Source organism: Lepidothrix coronata, unplaced genomic scaffold, assembly GCF_001604755.1.
Source record: "Lepidothrix coronata isolate B3197 unplaced genomic scaffold, Lepidothrix_coronata-1.0 Scaffold24, whole genome shotgun sequence".
NCBI lineage: Eukaryota > Metazoa > Chordata > Aves > Passeriformes > Pipridae > Lepidothrix > Lepidothrix coronata.
In genome coordinates this window covers 339689-364765 of record NW_016690204.1, presented here as the reverse complement: position 1 = coordinate 364765, position 25077 = coordinate 339689, and the positions used below count along the sequence as shown (strand labels likewise).

The following is a 25077-nucleotide window of genomic DNA, read 5'->3' as shown; positions in this document are numbered from 1 at the left end:
CACAGGGCTGACGAGCTCCATCTGCCCGGGGGGCCGGGAATCGAACCCGGGTCGCAGCGGTGAGAGTCCTGCACCCTAACCACTAGACCACCAGGGGCCCCGGGGAAGGGGTACAAATCAAATAAAAGATGTTTCACTTTTAATAAATCAGTGACTATTCAGACCATCAAAATACATCTACATCGCAGAGGCTTTAAACCTTCCTATGGTCTCAGTGACACAGCCATGCAAAGGTGCACTGAGATACTGCCAACATTTGGCTTAGTTTGTTTCACAAGTAGCTTTAACTTGTTTCAATATATTTCCTAATTCATACTCAAAGAGGTTAACAACATAAATACCATAAGTTTAGATCGACAGAAGAAATTAAATGTCAAAGACTTCATAAATAGAGCACAGCTTTGGGAGGCACAGCATGATGCTGACTGTCAGTAAACAGTTACAGTGGTGCTATTTATTGTCCTTATCATCTCTTAATTGCTTTAACAGTAAGTGCTGACCTCCTATGTGTCTGTTGTAAAATGAAGCACAGTTGTGCTTTGCACTTTCATAGTGCTCTTGATATCCAAGGCACAGCTCCAGCTGATTTCCATGGCAGCTGGGGAGGCTGCTCAGCACATCTGATCTTTGCTGACAATGCTGATATCCAAAACGAAAGAAACACACCATTCATTGCCAAAAGTTTGACTAAAGTGTTTTGTTTTTTTTTTTATTCTAAGGAAGGGTTTCTTCTAAAATTATTTATTAATACAGAATCCAGTTTTCCAAGTTGCAACTCATTTTTATGAACAGCAAGACCATAAGTGAGAGTCGGCAAGACAGAAGCCCTGCTCTTGCTGACTCTTGCCTTTTACCCATTTAGGTTCAAGTGCACTATTCTGTCTTTTCCCAATGTTAAGTTGTTTGGCTTTGCATTTCTGAAGTCCCTATAATTTTAAAAATTATTCCAAAAGGCTGAAACATAGGATACATCCCTTATCTCAGGATAACACCTCAGCAAAATGTCAGGTTCCAGAGGAAACTGGTGGGCTCAGTTAGAATCTCTTGATTATATTAGAGAAAACCTAATTACTTATCTAGTTAGATTAAATTTTATCAGCAGAATATGATCTCAGCCTGCAGACACCCAGGCCAAGAAGATGAAGTCTAGCACAGTTTCAAGAAACTGAAAATGGGTTCTAACAAAAATAAGTGAAGCAACTTAAGTGTAAGGAGCATTTCATCCATAATCAGTTAGAAATCTCTATTTCAGAAACACAACCATTTATCCTCCTTCCCAGAATAAAGTCACATATGAACATCAAGCATTTATGAAGACAATCAGGTACATCTCAGAATGTGTCCTCAATAATTCACCAAATAAGTAATCAGTAAATAAACCCAAGAACCATAAAAAGGAAACAGCAGCAGTAGAATATTCTTTTTAAGTTCTTTCATTACAAAAACAAGGAAGCAAAATCCCTAAGGAGATTTAAAGCATGGATGAACTGATAGATGTAATCAGCTTCACAGCAGCCTGAGGTGGCACCATCCCTCAGCTGAGTATAATTCATCCCGTGTTAGTAAGAGTTTAAGAGCTAATTAAGAGTTTGGGGACCATTTTTTAGATGTAACACACTTAGTGTCCCACGATGGACAGCGATAACAGCACACTCCCAGTCAGCTCCTACAGTTCAGATGTCAGCAGAAAATTGTGAGGGCACAGAGATGTTGAGAGTCAGCCCTGTCCCCTGGCACTGAGTAAATGTGCAGTCACAGATTCCTCCCAGGGCTGGAAACTTAATAACTTACAGAAGCTGGACTTAAGTTTGCACTAAAATTTTTGTTGACCAAAAGTGGTCTTTCTCAGGGGGAGTTTTAGACAACTACGAAAATATTTTGAGCCATTTTGTTTAATCACTACAAAGCTTGAATTGACCTGCTTACTGGTTTTCTTCGCCTCTCTGCAGACAGAAAGGGGGAAGAAATGCTCACATTTTAAGCAATTAACATAATGTGATTTTCCAGTGAGATCATCCTTCCTCATTATCCCAAAACACTGCAAATTACTCTCCAATATGACTAACTTACTTCTGCAAATAGTCCTAAGGCTATCCTGGAACATAACATCAACAGTCCTGGGGCTATCATGGATCATTGCAAAACAAAATTGCTGCTTGTAAGTAAGAAAATCAAATCAACATCTAATCCAGATGGATACAGCTGGTTTAGGAAGTGAGCAAAACAACAAGGAATTGGCATTGGTCTCATCCCTGGAGTTTGGGGTTTGACTCTTGACTGATAACTGTTTTAAACAAAGCAGAATTCATTAAGCCAGTACCCGGAGCTGAACAAGAGTCCCAGCTGGATGCCTTGTCCATGAATTAACTGCTTCTCAGAGAAAATGGGCAGAAAACCAGGACAGGCTACCAGAAGGAAAAAGGCAGAGACCAGCAGTGGATGTTGATGAAGAGCAGACACTTAGGGCAGAGTTTTGGAGCCATTCAGTGACTAACCCTTTCCAGCTGTTAACAGCCAAGTTGCATCTTAAGGAAGGTGGATAAAGGAGGGATTTCCCTCCCTCCTTCACCTGTCAGACACACATAAAGGAATAAACACCTTCTGTCGTGGCCAGGTCTGTTCTGCTGGAAGTATCTAGCTATAGGGAACCACAATCTCTGGCCATAGGGAATACCCCTGTCTAGCTATAGGGAACATCCTCTTCTGGCTATAGGAAATTCTGTCACAGTTAAACTTCAGGAGATGAGTGACATGAACAATATTGAGTTCAAAACAAAAAAAGTGGGACATCCAAAATACAAAACACCTATGTCGTGACAGTCTTAGGCAATAGATTCTAGAAGTGAGGGGTTAACACAAATGCCACTAGTAACTGTGCAGACATTATAATCATTATTAACATCTTGTTTTACAAATTGTGACTAACAAACCATTAGGCAAAAGCTGATGAAGTCCTCAATGGCCACAAAAAGAGACAATGGAATCCCGGCTACTATAAATGAAGCTGAAATGGTTGAACAGATGATCCTAAATTCATAATAATAATCAAGTCTACAGAAAACTCATCAGAATAGAGTAAAGCTGGCTAGTGAGGCATTTCTGCCTACATATAATTTAAAATAGGCAGAGTAAAAGAGCACAAAGGCAAATACTAAATTTCACAGCTCTTTCAAAAACTATATTGCAACCAATTTTATAAGAGATGAGGAATATTTATTCCTGGATTGATCAGTCATTCAAGCAGGAGAAGGCCTTTTTGGCCTGGTCTTCCTCAACAAGATTTCCATCTTCTATGGCTCTTCTATGGGTACAGCTCTGAGGAAACGCTTTGACATCGCACACTCAATTCTCTTTCTTGATCTGTACTGTCTATTGGTTGTCCTCAATAAAAGGAGACTACAGCTGCTTTCCTCAGATACCACTTTTGGGGTTGTGGTAGGTCTGGTGCAGAAGCTCAGCTTATGTACAAAGTAAAATTGCCCTGTGCTGAGCTGACAGTATGCCAAGTCACCACGGCTGTGAGTAAGAAAGCACAGCCACCTGGCACTTTCAGGCTGACTGTAACAAGTTCTATGGCAAGAAGAATGGACTTCATGCATTATTATAAGAGTTATACATTATTAACAGGCTGTCCAGGACAGAGGTGGAGTCATCATCCCAGGAGGGGTTTAACAGGCATGTGGATGTGGCACTTGGGGACATGGTCAGTGGTGGCCTGGGCAGTGCCGAGGGAATTTGATGATCTTAGGGCTCGTTTCCAAGCTAAACAATTCTATGATTCTAGGATTCTATGTTTTCTTTTTTTCCCCAAGAGGAATCATTACAATTCTAGAATAAAACCAAAAGTTCACAGATCACACATTTAACCTATTAGAATAAAACAACATCTCTCATATGAGAGATGGAAGGGTACTCAGTTCTTGTAACACCTTATTCCATAAAAATAACTGTCTTCATATTTAATGAAATCCTACCAGCTGCTTCCTTCTTATCCAACCAACCATCAGCCTGCTGTGGCTCCATGGACCGCGTGCAACCTGTTTTTTGGTTAAAAGCAGCAGCTATGCAAAATATCCAACAGTACAGTGTATTAGGCCAATAAACATCCCTAAGTGTGCAGTTCTTACAAAGAGCAGCAAAGATCATCAGTGTTACCCATCCAGAGCTGCTGCTCTTCCAGCCACAGGAGAGGACAGAGCTCAAAGAACCATTATGTAAAGATTAAATTATTACAAATTTTGTTGAAATTCAACTGAGTCACAGTCAGAAACTTTCTATTTTTAGTATGCATATAACATCATCTGTGGCAAAGCTAAAAGACTTTGTAATACAGTTAAGTGTTAAAAAAAGTCACAAACAGCAGTGAAAGCAAAACTTTGGTGTTAACTTCTATGTTGGGGGTAGTATATATTTCTGGCATAAACTTCAGACTTTTAAAGGTTGTGCAAAAACAGAGGCTTTTCTTTTTAGAGCTCTCATGTACTATATACAGACAGGGTAACAGAATCCATTATGGCAGCAATTTTTTAAACACTGCAGATAGTTCTGTCACCAAATGAAAGTACTAATAATGGCTGCAAGCCTACTCTTACTTTGGGCCTTTCTCCTTTGAAAGTCATTACCATCTCTTCAGCAAGCATTGGTCCTCAAAGTATTACAGAAGTCCATCTGAGTGGGAAAACAGAACACTCCAGATGTTCCAAGTTTTACTGATGTTTACAAAGCTCAGACATCTGACTGTGATTCCATTACCAGCCAATGTGCTTCTTGACCTGTGAGCATTCAACATGGCAAGAGATCCAAATGCTGCTGATGCTAAAAGGACAACTTTGGAAGTTAAACACAAAATCTTTGAACATTTTCAGTGAAATAATATTCCTCTCTGGTCAGAGATGAACTCACTAGGAAAAGCCAAAAATATTTAGTATGTTACCTTCCTTCTTAACATTTTATTCAATGTGAAAAATTTTAATGGACTGTGGTTCTTAACTAACCCTTCAGATACCATACTATATTTTATTAAATTTTAATTAAATCATGAGTTGTTACTTAGAACACTGGAAGCTAAAGATGATCTACAAGGGGAAAATAAAAGGTAAACATTTTTATGACTCACAAAAGTAGACCAGACTCCACAATTAAGTTTACTCTTGTTTATATCGAGTTTTGTTTTCTACACTTCCTAGCAGTCTCCTTGGAAGATCAGGAACCAAATTCTGATGGTCAGTGCATCCACCAAACTTACAACCAGTCAAGACACTTCTGAAAATAAGCTGAATATCTGTGTCCAGAGTCTTTCCTTCTCTAATATATGTCAACTTAAACACATCACTGCTTCTATTTCAGAACAGCAAAGACACATGAGCAAGAGATGTTGAACTGGCACAAAGATATTTGCAAATCCCACCTTTTGCTAGAGAGGAAGGAAAAGGATAAAAACAGGACATCCATCAGGTTAACAGGAAAAGTAGGAAGAAAGCCTGACTAAAAGTACCCAACTTTGCAATTAAAATATTCCATTCAGTAGCCAGCTGGGAGACACACTTTAATAAGGTTTCTAGTCAAGACTGAAGATATCCATGTCTGTAGTCATTGCTGCATTTGTTCTTTATATTTAATATAGAATCATAGAATAGCTCAGGTTGGAAGGGACCTACAAGGATCATTGTGTCCTGCTCCTCACAGGACTACCGAAAACAAAACCCTATCACTAAGAGCATCTTACACACACCAGAGCTCTATCAGGCTTGGGAATGTGACCACTGCCCTGGTCACTGTCCAGTGTCCCACCACCCTCTGGGGGAAGAACCTTTTCCTAATGTCTAACCCCGACACAGCTTCCTTCCAGCTCCTCGTGACCTGTCACTGGTCACCAGAGAGCAGAGATCAGCACCTCCGCCTCGTGAGGAAGGTGCAGAATGAGATGGGGTCACCTCTCAGCCTTCTCTTCTCCAGCCTGAGCTGGCCAAATGCCCTCAGCCACTCCTTGCACATCTTACCCTCGAGGCCTTTCATCATCCTGGTCATCCTCCTCTGGGCACACTCCCATTGTTCAATGCCCTTTGTATATTGGGGCACCCAAAACTGCCCCCAGGGCTCGAGGTGGGGCTGCCTTGGAGCAGAGCAGAGCGGCACGATCACCCCCTTCACCCAGAGGGAGATGCTTTGCCTGATGCCCCCCAGGGCATAGTTGGCCTTTTGGGCTTACCAGGGCACTGCTGACTCCTATTGAACTTGCCATTGACCAGGACCCCCAGGTCCCTTTCCAGGGGCTTCTCCAGCCTCTTGTCCCCAGATTTGTACATATATCCAGGATTGCCCCATCCCACGTGCAGAATCTGGCACTTGTTCTAGTTAAATTTCATACTGTTGGTGACTGCCCAGCCCTCTGGCCTGCCCAGACCTCTCTGTAAGGCCCCTCTACCCTCATGGGAGGCCACAGTTCCTCCCAGTTTAGTATCATCAGCAAACTTAACGTATCTTTGATTCCTACACCCAAATAATTTACAAAAACATTCAAGAGCACCAGCTCTCAAACGGAGCTCTGGGGAACCCCATTGGTGACTGGCCACCAGCCTGATATCACCCCATTTAGTGTAACCCTTTAACTGCTCACCCAGTATATGATGGACTTGTCTGCCTGCATTGATCCATTGACAGTTTATCCAGGAGGATGATGTGAGAGATGGTATCAAAAACTTTGCTAAAACCCAAACTCATCACATCCACTGCCTTCCCTTGGTTGTAAGTGGAAAGTAAGTGGGTTAAGCAGGACTTAATTTTACCAGGCATTGAAGTGAGACTGACATGCCTGTAGGTTCCAGGGTCTTCCTTCTTACCCTGCTTGAAAACTGGGACAACAATTGCCACCTTCCAGTCAATAGGAACTTCTCCACTCAAAACCACTGAAAAATAATGGAGAGAGGTCCCACAATAACATTCACCAGCTCCTTCCAGCTCCTTCTGTACCCTGGGATGGATTTCATCAGGCCCCATAGATTTATGCACATCCAGTTGGAGGAGCCAGTCTCGAACAAGCTCAGGGTTTGCTGGGAGTTTGTCATCCTCCCAGTCAGAGACTCATTTCCAGAAGAAGATCCCTGCTCAGCCAACCCCTCCTGCTTCCCTGCTTGCATGTCTCCCCATGCTTTGGAATTGCCAGCTCCTGCACTCTTAAGAGCCACTTTGTCCACAACCTTTTTACAAACTGCCCATGTCAGAGGGCACCTTTTCTAGTTGGCCCCCTCAGTCTCTGCACCAAGAAGTTATCTTCAGCATGCTTCAGAAATTTCCTGGACCTGTTTGTGTCCGCTGTAGGATATTCCCAGTTGATGTCGGGGAACTTAAAATCATCCTTAAGGCCCAGAGCACTATCTAGAGATATTCCTTAATTCCTTGTAGAATAATTCATAAGTGGCATTGTCCTGGCCAGGTGGTCAATAGTAGACTCCCAAAACATACTCCTACAACTCCTCCTATATATAAATACACACACACACACACACACACACACACATTTTAAAAAAAGGTAACTTTTTACTTGTACATGTAGATTATGCCCTAACGCCTCATTAAAAACTGCCAAGCCTTGACATCTTCATTATAACCATTTCCCTCGTTACACAGATGGAAATATAAGGGTCTTTCCAGTGCCTCCCAAAGATTAATAAATGTCAAAAGAAGAAAAAGTTAAGAATCCTCTATATCAAACTTCCATAAACCTGTAAGACCTCAACATTAACATTCACAAGATGTTTTCTAGGACAATACAGATGGACAAGGGAAAAAAGAAATTCAGGGTGTTATTAGTTTGGAGTGATTATTATTTTAGGGTCTTGAAAAACTATTTATTTATGGTTCCATTTCCATCTGTGTCACACAAATGCAAAGCAAACATCATTCCTGCCCCGAACAATTCTGGCTATGAATTACAGATAGAATCTTCAATTGGCAGAATTCCAGCACCTCTAGTGGGTCATCCTGGGAAAATTAGCTGCTTGTTTCATGCACTGAAGCAATACTTATGGGATGCTGTGCAACCAAAGGAAAGATCTGATACACATCATAAAGAAAATCCTTTCTTAATCAGATCCCAGTTAGAGCAAGGGACTGCTGGGAGAAGGAATAGTCTGAGAACTCTTTTCTGTGGACTGACAAATTTTACATTCCTGCTCATCCAGGATTTTTTTTTCCCAGGTTTTTACTGTTTTAACTTTATGCTTCCTCTGTTTCCCCAGTGCAGTTCGACATGATGAGGGCCTGTAACCTCATCGCCACAGTGGCTCTGACCGCGGGCCAGCTCATCTTTGTCCTGGGGCTCATGGAGCTCCCCATCATCTCCCAGGACACTCAGTGGTGGGAGGAGGCCATAGCTGCCGTGTTCCAACTTGCCAGTAAGTCCACTTCTTTTTACTGATGGAAAAGTAGTCAGTATCTATTAAATCCAGGTGGAAAAGAGTTTCTTACTTTATAAATCTTTCAAGTGACAAAGAATAGCAAAAAGACCTAAATCTAAAAGCAAGTTCATTGTCTCCGAGAAGCTCTCTCCCTATGAGATTCTGCAGGACATGAATAGAAGCTTTTATGTGGGATATATCAGAATGAGGCTTCTGCCAACCAAGAAAAACAAGCCTTTATTATTTCCTACGAAACCAGGAAGGCAAACATAAAAGAAATAAACTGGATGCACTGTAATCCCACAATTTAGCAGGATAAAATACACCAAAGGAACTGTGAGAAAGCAGAGCAGAAGGGCTAAGAAAATTTTTGAAGCCTTGTTGAAACATGATTATTTGCTTTTAGCTAACTGAATTTTACTCAACGACCACCAGCTGGATTTTGGCAGACAGATACCTCTGCAATCCAGCAAAGAAAACTGAAGTCAACTCATACCACTGACTGCTATAAATAAAATTCCCACAGCAATTCTCACGGACTGTATACAGAAATGCATGAGGAAAGGCGGAAATGGGTTTATCACAATTCCACTTTGACAACAGTGGCAACAAAGTATAAACATTCTGCAGTAATACTTTTCTTTACTACATAAAGTAAGTCACTCGGTATTCATTACACTAAGAGTATAAAATATATCCATGCAGGAAACTGTCATTAATGGAGTAACATTCCAGCTGCTTACAAGATCAGATTAAAAATACAACATTTATATATATATATATATATATATATATAAAAACAGGTTATAATAAAGCAACACCATTTTATTTTAAATTTTAATTTTAACTTTAACAACTCAGAATATTAAGAATGGCCTAAAGCTACTGAGACCTCAGGTTTACACCACTGCAAGATCAGAATTTGGCCTAGGTCATTTACATAAGGTCTCACAGCAATAAAATGTTCAGGTTTATTTAGGTAAATTAAGGACGAGGAACCTGAAATCCAAACAAGAGGAGGGTTCTGCAGAGGTTCTGTAACTCTCAAAGCACCTGATCCAGCTTCAGGTGCAGCAAGAGCCTCAAGCACCAGCCAGTGCTGCCAAAAGACAGATATACAGCCTTAGAATCACAGAATCGTAGAATCAACTGGGTTGGAAAAGACCTCTAGGATCATCAAGTCCAACCCTTGATCCAACCCTGCCGCAATTACCAGACCATGGCACTGATGCCACATGCAGTCTCAGCTTAAACACCTCCAGGCCTTGCCATAAAAGCTCTCCCTAGAGCCCCACCATGGTCTGTGTAACTGTGGATACCTTCTGGAAAGTTCTCCCTGACCCTCTGTGGTGCCTGCTGAGCTCTCCCTCCTCCTATCCTCCCCAAACTCACCCTGTGTGTTTTCCCTCAAGCAGAAAGGCATTCTGGCTCTGTTTGGATGTGTTGTTTCATTGACGAGCAGCACAGGGGACAGCCGTGGGCCTTTCTTCTGCCACAGCTGCTAATTTTAGACTGGGCCTTTTTTTTTTTTCCTGTGCTGGAGTCTGTTTTAAACACAGTCAGAGAGAGACTGAAGGGCGCCAGGATATCCCGACACAGGAGAAGGAAATGCCTGCTATTACCTGTTATGCAAGCTGAACCTTGAAATCCTCAGTGCTGGGAGGGGAGAGGAGAGGAAAGCTGGAGTCCAAATGATTAACAAAATACAAATGAGAATGGCTGAAGAAGCTGTTGGATCAAGGAGTTCATCTGCCTGCTTGTGTTCAAAGGTGTAAAGGCAGCCTGTGACAGCTACGAAGACAGACATTGTGGGTCTGAATTTGCAGAAATAACAGTGACTGTCACTGCCCCACCCCTTTGCAGTTATGCCACACTCTCCTTTACCCTCATCAGATGGTTTTCTGCCCATGATATTCATTTTACATCTCATTATCTTAATGTAAGTTTTCTGTTTAAACGAATTCCTTCCTGATATCCAGAACAACCAGCTGAAGTCTTCTGGAATGCATACTTTTGCAAAAAGTGGGAAGAAGTTGTCATATCTGCCATTATCACAATATAATGGGATGACTTCCTGGAAACCTCCCTAGTTTTTTCAGGACAGCGGTGTATCAACTGCTGACTCCCTAGGAGGTCTGCACTCACCAAATTCCCTGGAATGGGCCCAGGTGACAGCAATTTAGTCATTATGGATGAAGTGCCTTTGATATCAGACAAAATCCACGTGTAAAGGGTGAGCAAGCCCAGCATTTCTACTGCTCCGATGAAGGACTGATGCTGCACTGGGAGACAGTGTTCTACATTGAAAGGGAAGACAGTGGCCACCCCATATCCCATGAGCCACAGACGACACTCAGTCTCTGAGCCTCCACTGAGACAGTGACCTCTCAGCCTTTCTCAAAGAAAAGTAGCAATATTGGGCAAAACCATCAGAATAGTGAATACGATGCTTGCACTTAAAAGCATTTGGTCCATGCAAACAGTCCAAGAGAAACCCCTGCAAGGCTCTTCCCTGCTTCCTTTGAAGGGTTAAAGTCAAGGTACTTCAGGTCAGACAGATTATTTATGTGAGAAGAGTAAGTAATATTTAAGAAAGAACATTCAATCTTATTAAATATTTCTGGCTGGGTAATTTCTGTTCATTACACTTTCAAGTGAAAGAACACTAGCACCAACCCCCTACTTTTTCCTTTTCAAAATCCAAATGACCTGAGGAATTGTTCTGCAGTACTTTCAGAAATTATCTTGAATCATGTTCCCTCTAATTCCAACTTCTGTTTGATCTCTACCTTTCATCCTGGAATATGCCAACAAGTGCTGAAGAGAACTGCAATGGTCAGTGGTAGAATGAGGTCTCATATTATGGGGGAAGGCTCAACCTACAATTTTCTTATTTTTAGTCAACTGAAACTCTGTGTGGGTTTCATTAGAGTTTCCCATGGTCTGAACAGAAGTCCTTGTTGGCTTAGAAAACTAAGTGTGCTAAGTATTATCTCCAAAGTCTATCACAAGCTCAAATCAACCATCTCTAGTCCACTGGAGCTTACAGTGGCTCCAGGCTCCACCACTTCCTCACTCCTGCCACCTGCACATGCATTTGACAGCCATTCAAAAAGGATGGACCTCTGACAGAAAATAAAGCCCCAGGAAGCAAAGAGGAAGGAAAAAAGAGAGGAAACAGCACTGCTCCTGGGACAGCAACGGGATTCACACAGCTCCAAAGCTCCGCAGCCTCACACCTCCCTGTTAACAGGAAAGTGAGCTGTTTGCTTTGGAAAAGCCTCCTGGTGAAAATGGAACCAGCATCGTACGTGGAATTTTGTGTCAAAGCTCAGAAGTTCCCCTTTAGAGGATTTTGCAGTTTCTGTTTTTTATCAAGGAACTGTTAAAAACTCCATGTGCTGAATATAGGATGAATAACAGCTGACAGAAGAGCTGTTGGAAAGGGAAATCCATACTAACAGCACAGGGAAGAAAGAGCACTTCAGAGGATATTTAACTACTACAAGCACTAACTTGCCAGATGTGATCAGGCCTTGAGGGGCTCGAGCCAAGTCTTGATCTTGTATAATGATGATTATCACAGATTTAAGAGTGAAATGTTAAAATCATAATAGGGAAAATCTGGGATAGAGTACCCCTTACATTAGATCTCATCCTGGTTTCTGAACGTCCAAGACTGCAAACCTGAATCATAATGATTAACATTCTTGCCAGTCTGCTTTCAGCATTAAATTACTTTAATACGTAATATCCTGAAGATTAAAAAGTTTTGTGTTCCTACTGAGCTTGTCATTTACAGCCAAATACATTACAGTCTTACCTCTCTTGAATTTCAAGCACTGCATTCCAGCTTTGCCCACTATGTTTTTCTGCCGATGCTGTGTTTCACTCCAGACCCCTAATCCATCACAGGAAAGCTGAGCTCAAGCATAGTCTAATTCCTGTGCTGTTAAAACTAAATCAAGTAGTTGTTGGACCATTTACCTTCTCTCTTCTTTCTGGGTCCAACCACTTCAGATTGACTGATATCCAGGAAAGCTCAATGCAGATCAGAACAGCACAGCAGCCATCGGAGAACAAGGCCGAAGATATTCCTGAGAGAATGTGATCCTGGCTTCTGTATTACTTCCTTCCACCTTTTTCCTTCACGACACTCTCAAGCCAGATCTGTTCTAAGATGAAATCTATGGAGCTGTAAACCTACTACTTCCTGGAAAGGAAGCAAATAAATGAGGTGCTGTAAATAACCTAAAAATCATAACAAAAAGAGAGAACTTGACTGCTTGGCTAGTGCTTAATGTTTTCATTCTTTCTCATTTTTATTTCACCTCAGTGCCAAATGTGCCTGCTCTTTATGTGGACTGGAAACATCACAATAAGTGATCTTGTTTTCACATACTTGCAAAATGAACTACATTTTCAAAGATCTTAAAATCTAGAAGCCTATCCCACTTATTTTGTCTGAAGTAGTTCCTGGGAGCAGCTGAACCAGCAAACTAGGAAGGGCAGTAGCTTCCAAGAAGTGTGGTGAACTCCTCATCTGGTATAGCTGCAGCAGGGAGAAGATTTGCCTGTATTCTTCATGGCTAAACACTGACAAGAGCAGCAGGCAGGTTGTTGTAGCATCTCAATGTCAAGGGCATATATTCTGATTAGAAATATGGTAACGAATTATTACCAGATCAATATTGTTTGGATATGCAAGGATAAGGAATGTTTTATGACAGCCACAGCATTAGAAATAATGCAGTAATAAGTGTGTGAAATGGAAAGTTCTTCAACTCATTCACTTTATTGCTTACAAACACACACATCATATATGCATGGAAGTGTCTCATGGAAACAATTCAAGTCAAGTTGCCTCCCTCAATCCAGTTATGCAGCTCTAACCCTCTGAGGTATCAGGAGATGAAGAGAGCACTTGAACAATGAAAGCAGAAGATGACATTGACAAATGATCCTCCTGGACATTTCAATGACTGCTTCTCTCTGCACAGGGTATTTTGGCTCAGGCTGACCCCACCTGCAGTACTGCAGCCAGGTCTGGGATCCTCAGCATAAGACAGACAGGGACCTGTTGGAGTGGGACCAGAGAAGCCCACAGAGATGCTCCGAGGGCTGGAGGCCCTCTGCTCTGGAGCCAGGCTGCAACAGCTGGGGGGGTTCACCTGGAGAAGAGAAGGCTCCAGGGAGACGTGAGAGCCCCTTCCAGGGCCTAAAGGGTCTCCAAGAGAGCTGGAGAGGGACTTGGGACAAGGACCTGGAGGGATAGGACAAGGGGGAATGGCTTCCCACTGCCAGAGGGCAGGGTTAGATGGGATTTTGGGAAGAAATTCTTCCCTGGAAGGGTGGTGAGGCCCTGGCACAGGTTGCCTAGAGAAGCTGTGGCTGCTCCATTCCTGGAATTGTCCAAGGCCAGGTTGGACAGGGCTTGGAACTTGGATTGGAAGGTGTCCCTGCCCATGGCAGGGTGTTGGAATGAGATGAATTTTAAGGTCCCTTCTCACCCAAACTATTCCATGATTCTGATTTACAACAGGACCTTATAGCTGTGTCTGATATGAAGTTTATTACAATTAAAGCAGAGCTTTAATTGGCTCCAGCTGCCTCTGAATCCAAGGTGTCAAGCAATGCTTATAGTCAACTTCCAGTGTGAGAGCCTGCACATTTATCCTTATTTAAACAGCTGCCCAAGAGGAATTCTGCCTAATTCATTGGGAATGCTTTTTGACCTTCTGTTCATAGGCTGGCATAATTTCTAAGGAAACCTCCAAAAAAGCAAGTTACTGTCAATAGACCTAGACTGGTTAAACAGTGCTCTGCACCTTCCTTTGAAGATTTCTGACATAAAGTAGGATTCACTGCCTTACACTAACTAAATCTCCCATCAGGTTTAAGACAGGGACTGACAAAGAACACAAGCCCTTGTAATTCAGAAAAGTGAAGGACAAGAGGGTATTATTGCCCCTAAGAAGCTGTGCTACTCTCTTAATTCTAAGAGATGTTACATGCTACCAAAATCCTTGGAAGGAAATTTTAAAATAAAAAAAAAAAAAAAAGTTGTTGTTTTTAACAATGTCCTACTGAAAACTCAAGGGTCACTTGAGTCCCTGGGGCATTAGAAACCAAAGCATCATCCAGCCTGGTGCTGCAATGAAGAGCACACTACTGTTACAGAGGACCCACATTTGCCCTGCACAACTCCTTTAAGTGCCAAGCTGAAACAGGAAAAGATGTTTATTAACTAATCATTTGCATAAGTCCTACAGGAATCACTTTGGGAATCCATCTCACATTGATAAATACAGTTGAGCTCCTACAAGCATCTCATTCAGGCGTGTGACTCATCACAGCTAAACCATTCCCTGTGAAACTTGATGGGGTACATAGAAAAGGAGGGAAACATTTCCCTTCCCTGTTTGCAGTTCTGCTGCACAAGTGTGGGTGGTGAATTCTCAATAGTCTGGCTGCTCTATTTTCCTTCTTCTCCCTTTTCCCTTTGTTGACTATAGGCAGCAAAAGTCATCCTATAGGACAAGCTGTAAAGAGGAGGATTATAAATCCCAATAAAGACTTTCTGGCGATCCAGAAAAAAACATAATGTGAATGTCTTCAACTGCACTATCCATGCATAATAAAAAGGAAGAATGAGAATCAAGGGGTGCCTGAAAAAGCAACAAACTAATCACAGAAGTAAAAAAGTGACTGTTAGAGTTCTTTCAAAATGCTAAAATTCCATAGTTGGCTTGCAGCTTCAGTCAAACAGGAAATCCAGCATACAGATCTGAAATGTAAGTTCAAAAAGTAACATTCTCCCAGCCCACCCCCACTGCCACAGTCAATACTGTCCCAACCAAAAGTCTTCCAAGTGACTTCGTTATCTGTTTCCTTCCCTAGTGGAAAAGCCCCCCCATTCCAGCTTGTTTTGCTACGGATGGGAAACAACCAGAGATAAACAGCAGCTCTATGGGAAAATAAAGCACTTCAAGTAATCTCATCAGGATTTTTAGTGAAGATGTGGCCTCTCTGCAGACTTGAGACAATAAAGAATAAAATGATCTGAAATTGATAGCTGTACCTAATGAAATTAATTGAGGGAAATTCAGCCACACATCTCGAAGTCTTGTCATCTCTACAAAACAGAAAAGAAACTAAACCAGATGAAAATGTTCAATATTTTCATAAATAAATTTAAAGAAATATGTCCCTTCTGCAGCCCTCCTTAACCTGCACTGTACATTATGAGCTCAGGAAGCCTGATGGCAAAGAGCAGTTTTCTGATTATTTTTGGCAGAGTTGCCTATGGGAAATAGTCTGGGAAGCCAACTGTCTTCCTCCAGGTATCTTACTGGAATAGTGAAACTGAATTCAGACATTGCTACAAATATCTATCTAAAAAGGGAAAAGTTACCACAGTTAGTTCTAGTCCCGGAAACTATTCCTGAACAAGGTTAATTTTTATAGGGGTACTTCTAACTATTAAACAGCACAAATAAGTGAACTACATGTGTTTGCCCAGTCATTTACATAACAGACTAAATGTTGATTAAGCTGTTACAGACAAAATCTATCCAAGCAAACTTTGGGGTTTTCACTCATCATCATCTTCACAAAAGCAGCATTCATCAAAATTTAAATCTTACCATCCTATACAAACTCAGTCATTTTGGATCATTATGATTTCTTTACCCTTTGCTCTGGAGTTCCCACATTTATAATTCCAATATCAGGCCACACTAATATAAAATAAGAATACTGGAAAATAACATTCTCAGTGACGTTTCCATTCTAGAGCTCACTGACACCTGCAGAACTCTAAAACTGTTTGAGCAAATTCTACAGTAACATATTTTCTCCTCTCCCACGTTTTTCTCTTCTTAAATGTCAGCTCCTGTCTAGCCTGCAGCAAAGGATTCTACACAGAGCCTCCATATTAACTCAAGAGCTCTGGCAACTGGCTCCTGGGATCTGCCAACTCAGGGAGCTCTCAAACCAGTTCTCCTGCCCTGCCCAGCCACTGGCACAGAACTGGGAGAGAAAGCCTCTTGCATGATTGGTTGCTCATCTGAGCAGGGTTCAGGCAAAGGGCCTGCAAAGGGAAATAGTCCTGCTAGCATAAATAGTTTTATTTTGGGACCTGTAAGGAAGCCTTAGTGCTTTTTTCCTGGTGGAAACATGGAGATGTGCAGACATTTAGGACAGTAACTGGCCATAAGTGACACATAAGGAGAAAAGGAAAAGCTAAGTAATTTCATTAAAAGCTGGGTATTTGGAAAAACATTTAAATACTGAAAATAGTCTACAGTGGAAATTAAGCTGCAAGACATGACATAGCATCAGGGTTACTCTGGTGTTTCTGAACCCATGTCCCTCTGCCACGAGAGTCTCAAACAAATATTGCAAGAGAGTGTGTGTGAAGTGGACTATTGTTAATATTTATAACTGTCCCTTAGAGGTATCTGTGGGTGGTCACCGGTCCACATGACTTCTGCTCAAACTTCTTCCTGTTTAAAGTTTTATGATTTGCTTCACATCTTTTTTTAAAATTTATTTAATGCCTTATGGATTCCCTGTGAAAGTGTGTGTGAACTGGAAACAAGTTCTGAAAGGAAAATTGAAAATCAAAACTGATCATGTTTTCTCATGTGCCAGACTCCCCAGTAAGATGGGTCTCTCGATTTGTATCAATACCCTCCTTCCTGCCAATTTTAAAACTTAAGGAGATGAAAGAGGTCAACAACTCAGCTGCAGAAAGTGCAAACATCTCCCTTTCTCTCAATTTCCTACCTTCATAAGAAAATTCCTATTTATCATTCTTTGAACAGTGGACTGCAACCTCTTGCAGAGCAGAGCACTATCTGTGTGTCATCATTATAAGACCTAAATGAAGATGTAAATTCCAAATTCTTTATAAGCACCTCACAACTAGCACCCTCTGCTCCCAGTGCTCTGAAATACAAAATAAAGACAGGGGAAGCTTCATCATCCAGGTTTCACAAGGGGCAAACTGAGCCAACTCAGAGGAAAGATTAAAAAAACTGATTTATCTCACAATACGGGATCTGATCTCCCCCTCTCTTCTCTACCATGTGCCTCAGGACAAACTGAACTCAGAGAATGACACTGGAAATGAGGGAAACCTATTGTTTCCCAGCTCTGCTAAAATCTTCTTGGGTGTTATTGCTAACAATCAATAGATTAAATCAATAGATTAAACTCATACAAGACCCAGATAACACTAAACAGCAAAGTCATGGGAACTCAAAAGCAGTTCAAGGAAACCTCACAGAAAAGAAAGAGCACAGTTAACTGTGGCTTTGAGGACAAAAGCAGTGTTCTGTGAATGCTGAAAAAACATGGGCAAACTTCAGTGACAATTTGGAATGCACCAGGAGAGAACACTCCACCTCCCATGTGGTGATGAGCTGAGCATGTAAATATATAGAAAAATTAGCTCCCTCATTTGCCTTCAAGAGTCCATCCAAGGATATAAATGACATCTGCCTGGTTTCAAAGGACCAGGATTTTACAAAGCATAAAAGATGTGATATCAGTGTGTCATCCAACAGTGATTACTGGGGGGGGTGAAAAAATCAAGACTCAAGCTTAATTTGTCAAAAGCACAACTTCACCACTCACTTTTCTACCTCTGCTCTAACTCAGTGTTTTTGAACAGGAGTCAAGAAGCAACTTTCACACCTGTATACTTGGAAATAACGATGGATGACCATCTATGCGCTGGGAATCCACCTCCAACTTGCTAACATGGAAATGCTACCTTGAGCAAGTCTGAAGGTTCCATTTGGGAGCACCAACAAACCACAATTGTGTGGATCGGCAAGTTCTGCCACTCAGTGTGCTCCATGTGGCCACATTATTCCCAGATGAAACTTGTTCACTTATAACTAAGCTGAACCATTAAATAACTAAGAGACTTACTGACAAAATCAAGGAGTTATTGTGTCCTTACAACTGAGTCAACAGCCTAAAATCCCTCCAGGGAACATCAAGCCTTTTTCACAGCAGAGCAGCAAAAGAGCAGGAAAGAACCTGAAAGAACCTATTTCCTCCTCACCTATCCTCAGACAGAGATGCCTCACTCCAAAGCCTCCCTGGCTGTGCCAGCTGTGGTACAGCTCTCCTCTCAGGAGGAGAAAGTGCAGCAAGCAATTGAGTTACAAACCACCTTCCAGACAGACACGGGAGAGCCAAAGATGCCAGACATCTCCCAAAGGAATATTCCTTCAGTGTTTGTATTATGAGGAGGGGAATTCAGCCTTCACGTTATTGACTCTCAGAACAGTACAAGTGTCATGCCTTTAAGTAATGATTGATTTTTTCCTCTTATTTGTACTTAATTTCCCTCCTCTGTTTTTTTATCTGTATATAACTCGAGTCTTTTCCATCTTCACTGCATTACTAGTACTCTTTTTAGAAACTTGATACAGTGCATACTCAGGATGGGATCTTTCATGGAAAATAAAGGACCATAGCCAGGGATCACATCATTGTCATGTATCCATGGGGACAGTGTTTGCAGGCACAAGCAGTGTGGCTAACTGAGAAGACACTATACAGCCACTGGACTTACTTGCTTTTGACTTCTCCTTGCCCATGACCTCAGGAAGATGGTGTCCAGAAATGTTCTGGCAGTTTACGGGTCTTTGTTTATTCCATCTCCCTTCATGAAGGGGTCCTTTTGGTAATGACATTCTTGTGTTATGGTGGTGGTTAAGGAAGTGTGTAGGAGAAGAAAGAGGAAACCTTTCCTTGGTTAGTGGAAATAGTTAGACGCATACTTGCCTCTTTGTATGTTTGTTTCAATCTAATCATAAATTACTTCTTTTAAGAAAGTGAAAAATAATTTTGTAGGCTGGAGCCCCTCTGCTCTGGAGCCAGGCTGCAACAGCTGGGGGTGTTCACCTGGAGAAGAGAAGGCTCCCGGGAGACCTGAGAGCCCCTTCCAGGGCCTAAAGGGGATCCAGGAGAGCTGGAGAGGGACTTGGGACAAGGACCTGGAGGGACAGGACAAGGGGGAATGGCTTCCCACTGCCAGAGGGCAGGGTTAGATGGGATTTTGGGAAGAAATTCTTCCCTGGGAGAGTGGTGAGGCCCTGGCACAGGGCTAACATTGAGCCTCTGTTTAAGGCAGTACCATCGTGCCCAAATATGAATTCAAGAACACATCCAGCACATCATAATAGGGATGGAAAGGCTTTATAGTCATTGAGTCTGTAAATGTTGAGAAGCCTATGGCATCTCTCCACTACAGAAATTCAAGAGAAGAATTCATTAAAAAATAAGGCTGCCATTCTGCTTGCAGGTTTTGTTCTGGTTATTGGACTGGTGACATTCTACCGCATCGGGCCATACACCAACCTCTCCTGGTCCTGCTACCTGAACATTGGAGCCTGCCTTTTGGCCACGCTGGCAGCTGCCATCCTGATCTGGAACATCCTCCACAGGCGCGAGGACTGCATGGCCCCCCGGGTCATCGTCATCAGCCGCACCCTGACCGCTCGCTTTCGCCGGGGCTTGGAAAACGACTACGTGGAGTCACCATGCTGAAGGAGAGCACTTGAAAGGGGAAGGATCTCCAAGGAGATCTGCATTGGAATTGTTTTTCTATAAATATATGCTATAATTTAAAACTAAGGGTTGAAAGACATCACAACGCTCACTCTTGTGGGCAGAGGCCCTCGATTATTATTTGGATGGGCTCCATCTCTCTCTCTCTATATATATATATGTATAAAACACATAATATTCTATATATTATATTATATTGCCCTCTCCCTCTGCTGTACAGCACAGAATGTTGGATTGTCAGAATCCTGACAGAGAATCACAGCTGCATGGCAGCAGGGTCAGCTGGAGAAGACACCGAGTGTGTGCAGTGAGAACACAGGAAAGAGGGAACCAAACACACATTTTCTCTGTCTGCATCAAGTTCTCCTGCTCCCTAATAATAAAGTAAAAAGCTACAGGCTTTGGAGTTAACAGGCAATCTGAGAAAGCAGAAAACTCACTATAGAATAAGGGACGGGTTTAACAGCTGTTCAAATTTCATGACTCTCTAGTCCTTCCATCCACCTCTCTACAAGGAATGGATTCCCATTAGCTGGAGCACATGCTCCCAGCCCCAGCACAGCCCAGAGAGTAAACAGCAAAAGCAAGTCCAACTATTTCAACGTAAAGAAAGGGAACGCAGAAGAATTAAGTTGCATTTTTTCAGACACTTCTTTTGTATCCTGAGACAAAGGTTTGGGTTTGTCCCATGTGTAAACAGACAATAAAAATGAGAAGGGTACGCAGCTAGAACAGGCCACACATGCTGCTGAAAAATCTACTTCAGTGTTACATTGAGGGCAAATATCTTCAGGAGGTTACCTGGACTCCCTAATAATCACAGATATGATTAACTTACATTGTTGGGAACTATTATCAAAAACAGATATTTCAGCCCAAATTGGTTTCTTTTCTTCCCAGCCAGCTTTAACATTTGCTGTGACATTAGAGTGCTATGGTAGGACACCAGCTCTGCCCAGCAATGCTCAGAGGCACATAACACAGGGAACATTGGAGAACAGAGCTGCCACTCAAGCACCCAAACTGGAAAGTAAGACACATATACAAGACTTCAGCATGAGATTTGAAAACAACCTGCCTAGTAACTTAATTTGGTCATGGCTAGGCTTAGCGAACGAAGATTCAGGAAGGCTCTATCCACATTTGTTACAAGCACACTGGTGGCTAATGATGTGGTAACAAAGTGAAAAATGAATACCTTTGGAATGAGGCTTATTATAAGTCTCACCCTGAGAAGCACACAGGTTCACAAAAGTCCTGTGCATGTAATTTTCAGGAAGAAAAACAACACACCAAAAACTATTATGCAGGAACACTTGGGATACAGGAACCTGAAGCAATGTCAGGTGTTTAAAAGCTCTCAGGATGCTGCTCTGAGCACAGTTTTGACAGTTTGACAGTTTTGAGCATAGGTTTGACGGACCATGAGCTGTGAATGTCACAAATCCCTTAGGACTGTTGCGTTGCTCCCAACTGAGAACACTGCTTTGCTTCTCTATTTCCACACTTTGTTAAAATGTGATCATCAAGCTGGCTCTTGAGTTCTGTTCTGCACTCAGTTTGGATGTGATAAGAAACTCAACCCCAACTGCTGCTCTGCACCACGTTTCAAGTGAGCAACACTCTGCAGAGACTGATGCTCTAGAACAACTGCACTGCTCTAGACTATCAGGGTAAACACCATAAAGCTGACAAAGAGTTTCTTCTAGCAGTAGGTTTGTAAAAACCAACTAAGATTAGTATTCATTTGCCTGCATTACTTTCTGGGAAAAAAAATAATTCCAAAAATAATATGCTATGATTAAATGTAGGCGTTTTTAAAATAAAATATTGTGGAGTATTTAAGAGACATTATATTATTTCTCCTAATATTTCAATATCCATATTATAATAATGTACACTTAAATTTAAAAATCAGCTATGTGGTTGGTAAATCTGTAATACGCGGTATTACTGTGATTATTTTAGATGTATAAATAAAGTTGTGAATGTTCATTTCCTTCTAGTGATGACGTGAGATTTTTGCCATTCATACTTAGGATAAGGTTGCTGGTTATCAGTTACTCTTAAAAAAGACTCACAGAGCTTGCAATATCTTGTAGACAAAGAATAAGCAGAGAATGCATGAAGATGTCTTTAAAATAAATGTTTCGTGTTGTTAAAATGAAAGGGAGAATGAAATCAGAGAGGGAAAAGGTAAGGAGAATTTAGAAGGATCAACACTTCATACGAACTTTGAAAAAAAAAAATAAACCACACCCAAAAAGAAACACATACAAATAGTTCTGATACCTTTTTATCAGCTTGATGGATTTAAAGGCCTCATCCATGTCTCCAGCGGTCAGATAGAAGCTGAAGTTCAGCATGGCATCCTGGGTGGTCTTATCACAGTCTCCCAAGCCAATAAAATCTCTCATGGGTCTCCTTGCAACCATCTGAGAGACCGTAGCTGAGCCAGGCTCTGGTGCTCCCTTCTCAGAATCTCCCAGCTAAAAGCAGAAGGTTGGCATTTAGGGATCAGGCAGGTTGAAACTCAGTCCTTTGTACATGTAATTAGTTACATTACTCCCACTACAGTCCAAGTTGTTTATTTCCGCAGGACCATGATCAACAGTGACAACAGTTGAGAGGTTTAGGAACTTCCTGGAAAATGCCCCAAAATATGGAATGTCATAGAAGAGATGAGCATACTGCAGTGAACAACCACAGTATGTCAGTGATCACTGGAGACTGGTATAATACCACAGAGAGGCAACCTCCTATTATTATAGTTATTATTATTATTATTATTGGGGCCCCTGGTGGTCTAGTGGTTAGGGTGCAGGACTCTCACCGCTGCGACCCGGGTTTGATTCCCAGCCCCCGGGCAGATGGAGCTCGTCAGCCCTGTAAGGCAATCCATCTAAGAGAAGGTCACTCTAAACAAACCTACGTTCTGAGACCCTCACTGCCACTGTCCAAGCTTGCTCGGCCCCGGCAGATGAACCTCAGGATTAAAGGGTGGGCTCAGTTCAGCGCACGCTCTGTCTCACCTAAAAAAATCCACTGCGCAGGCTCGAAGGGTTAATGACCTTTCCCAAATCTTCGCTTGCGAAGACTGGCTTCTACTACTATTATTATTATTATTATTATATTATTATATTACTAATATAATAGCAACAATTAAGTCCCCAGACTTCTGAAGATTTCAGATAAGCATTTCTCCAAGTTTAGTCTCTTCTCAAACATTAGTCTGCTGTTCTGAAAGTTAACTATAGAGACCTAGTTCTTTTATCCTTGCCTTCGTGTGAAGCTTATGAATACTGAAGCTCAGGTTCAAACCCTTCCCTATACAACTAGCAGTTCTGGAGCTTCAGAGATACTTTCACCAGTCACTGAAAGGCTGACAAAGCTCAAAGCAATTCAGTCATTATTCAGAAGAAGAATAAAGTCTCAATCCTCAATGTCAAATGATCTCTCTGGAGTATAACAAGGAAACTTTCCCAGGCCAAGCACAGTGGAAGATCATCTGAGTCATGAAGTTGCACATACACTCTACCTCAATTGTATATTTAGATAACTAAATATTAAGGTTTACAGAAGCCAAGAAAAATAGCATTATATTATTTTACAGTGGAAGTCTTAGATACAGTAAAAGACAGAAATCAAAAGCACAAATACGGTTGACTAAAACTTGGGGAATTTCTGGAACTAGGACAGTAAAGATATTGTAGCAACTAAGGAGAAACCCTGGAATGAAACTTGGTCAAAACAGGCTTGTTGCATCAGCTCAATTTGCTGTATTTAAAGCAGACTCTGTTCATATACTAAATCAGGCTTCCCAAATGAATTATTGTGTAACAAGTGATTTAGTCATGAAGAGTCATGAAGAGACCTACCAAGGAAGAAAACAGAAACAGAAAAGAGAGGAGAAGAAGATGAAGGAAGAGGAGCAAAACAATGCAGATACTTACAGGTTTATAGACACATCCCCTCCGAAAACACAACTAATGGCAGCAATAATCCATACAGAGTTTAAAAAAAAAAAAAGACATAATATCAAAGTAAAATAGCATGAGACATGTTGGAGAAAGACATGTTGGAGACATGTTAAAAGAAAGACTGGAAAATGTAGCATATCACATTTGACCTTTCAAATTAAGGGAAAAAGGAAAGTAAAACAGAGTACAACTCTAAAAGCTTGATCTGCACAGGAAGGGTGACAAGAGGCAGCGCTTTGAAAGGGACAAATTGCAAAGTGCTGTATGAATCTGAACACATTAAGTAGAAAAACACCTCAATACATTTTCCCTGTTTAACACTGCTCTTAAACTACAGGAAATTAGGTTTGCATGATCTAACTGGCCTTAGCCAGATGACTTAGAGGATTAGAAGTCTCATTAATATTAATTCCCTGAAGATTTTACAAAACTAAATGCCTTAGTAGAACAAACACCCTGTTACACTCCCCTACAAGACAGGAACAGAGCAAATCATCATCCGGAGAGGCACCAGGAAACTCAGGTCAGCGCTTCACCAGAAACCAATCTGTAAGTAACAGGCTGCAGCTCTCCCAGTATGCATGGAATCATGCAGGGTATTTTCTACCTGAGATCCAAACAGTTTTGGATTGAAATTCAAGTTTAAGAGGTTAGAGCCTGCATTCCTGGCATTTGCAGTATTTGGTGACAGTGCAAGATAACTATTCTTGGGGATTAAGCTCCATTCTAACAAGGAAGTGGGTTGCTTCTGCCAAAGCTAGTAGGAAGTGTTCTCTGTTACAGTCTACGTAAATCTGACACACACACACAACCTGTACTTGCAACAGGCACAGTGAATAGATAAAGCAGAATTTTTTTCACATCCCTTTTTAAGTTGCATTCCCTGGTAATTTCTGTTTCTCCTACATTTGTATGTCACATTCAGTGTGCAATACCCACAAAAAGCCAACTCACTGCAAATTCCACAGTCCTGCCAAGTTCACCTGCATTAGAATTATCTTTATGTCATTTCTACATGTGATGCAGCCACTGCCATTGGAGTTCCTCTACTTACCCCAGACTCAATTTGGTTAAATTTGATCCCTATGTAGTGGAAAGTCTGAACTTCT

General features: G+C 41.6%; 2 protein-coding genes across 4 annotated transcripts in view; one reads left to right on the top strand and one right to left on the bottom strand.

Moving 5' to 3' along the window:
- Window positions 1-21983, top strand: part of TMEM204 (transmembrane protein 204) — a 28742-nt gene extending 6759 nt beyond the window's left edge. Inside the window, exons 2-3 of the mRNA XM_017808838.1 lie at window positions 8238-8393; window positions 19723-21983. Of these exons, the coding sequence (XP_017664327.1) occupies window positions 8238-8393; window positions 19723-19967 (401 nt within the window). The 3' untranslated portion in view covers window positions 19968-21983. The remainder of the gene's footprint in view (window positions 1-8237; window positions 8394-19722) is intronic.
- IFT140 (intraflagellar transport 140) overlaps window positions 1-25077 on the bottom strand; it is an 80686-nt gene that overhangs the window by 23147 nt on the left and 32462 nt on the right. For all 3 annotated transcript variants that reach the window (XM_017808830.1, XM_017808829.1, XM_017808831.1), the window contains one exon: window positions 22281-22477. In XM_017808830.1, coding sequence (XP_017664319.1) covers window positions 22281-22477 — 197 coding nt within the window. The remainder of the gene's footprint in view (window positions 1-22280; window positions 22478-25077) is intronic.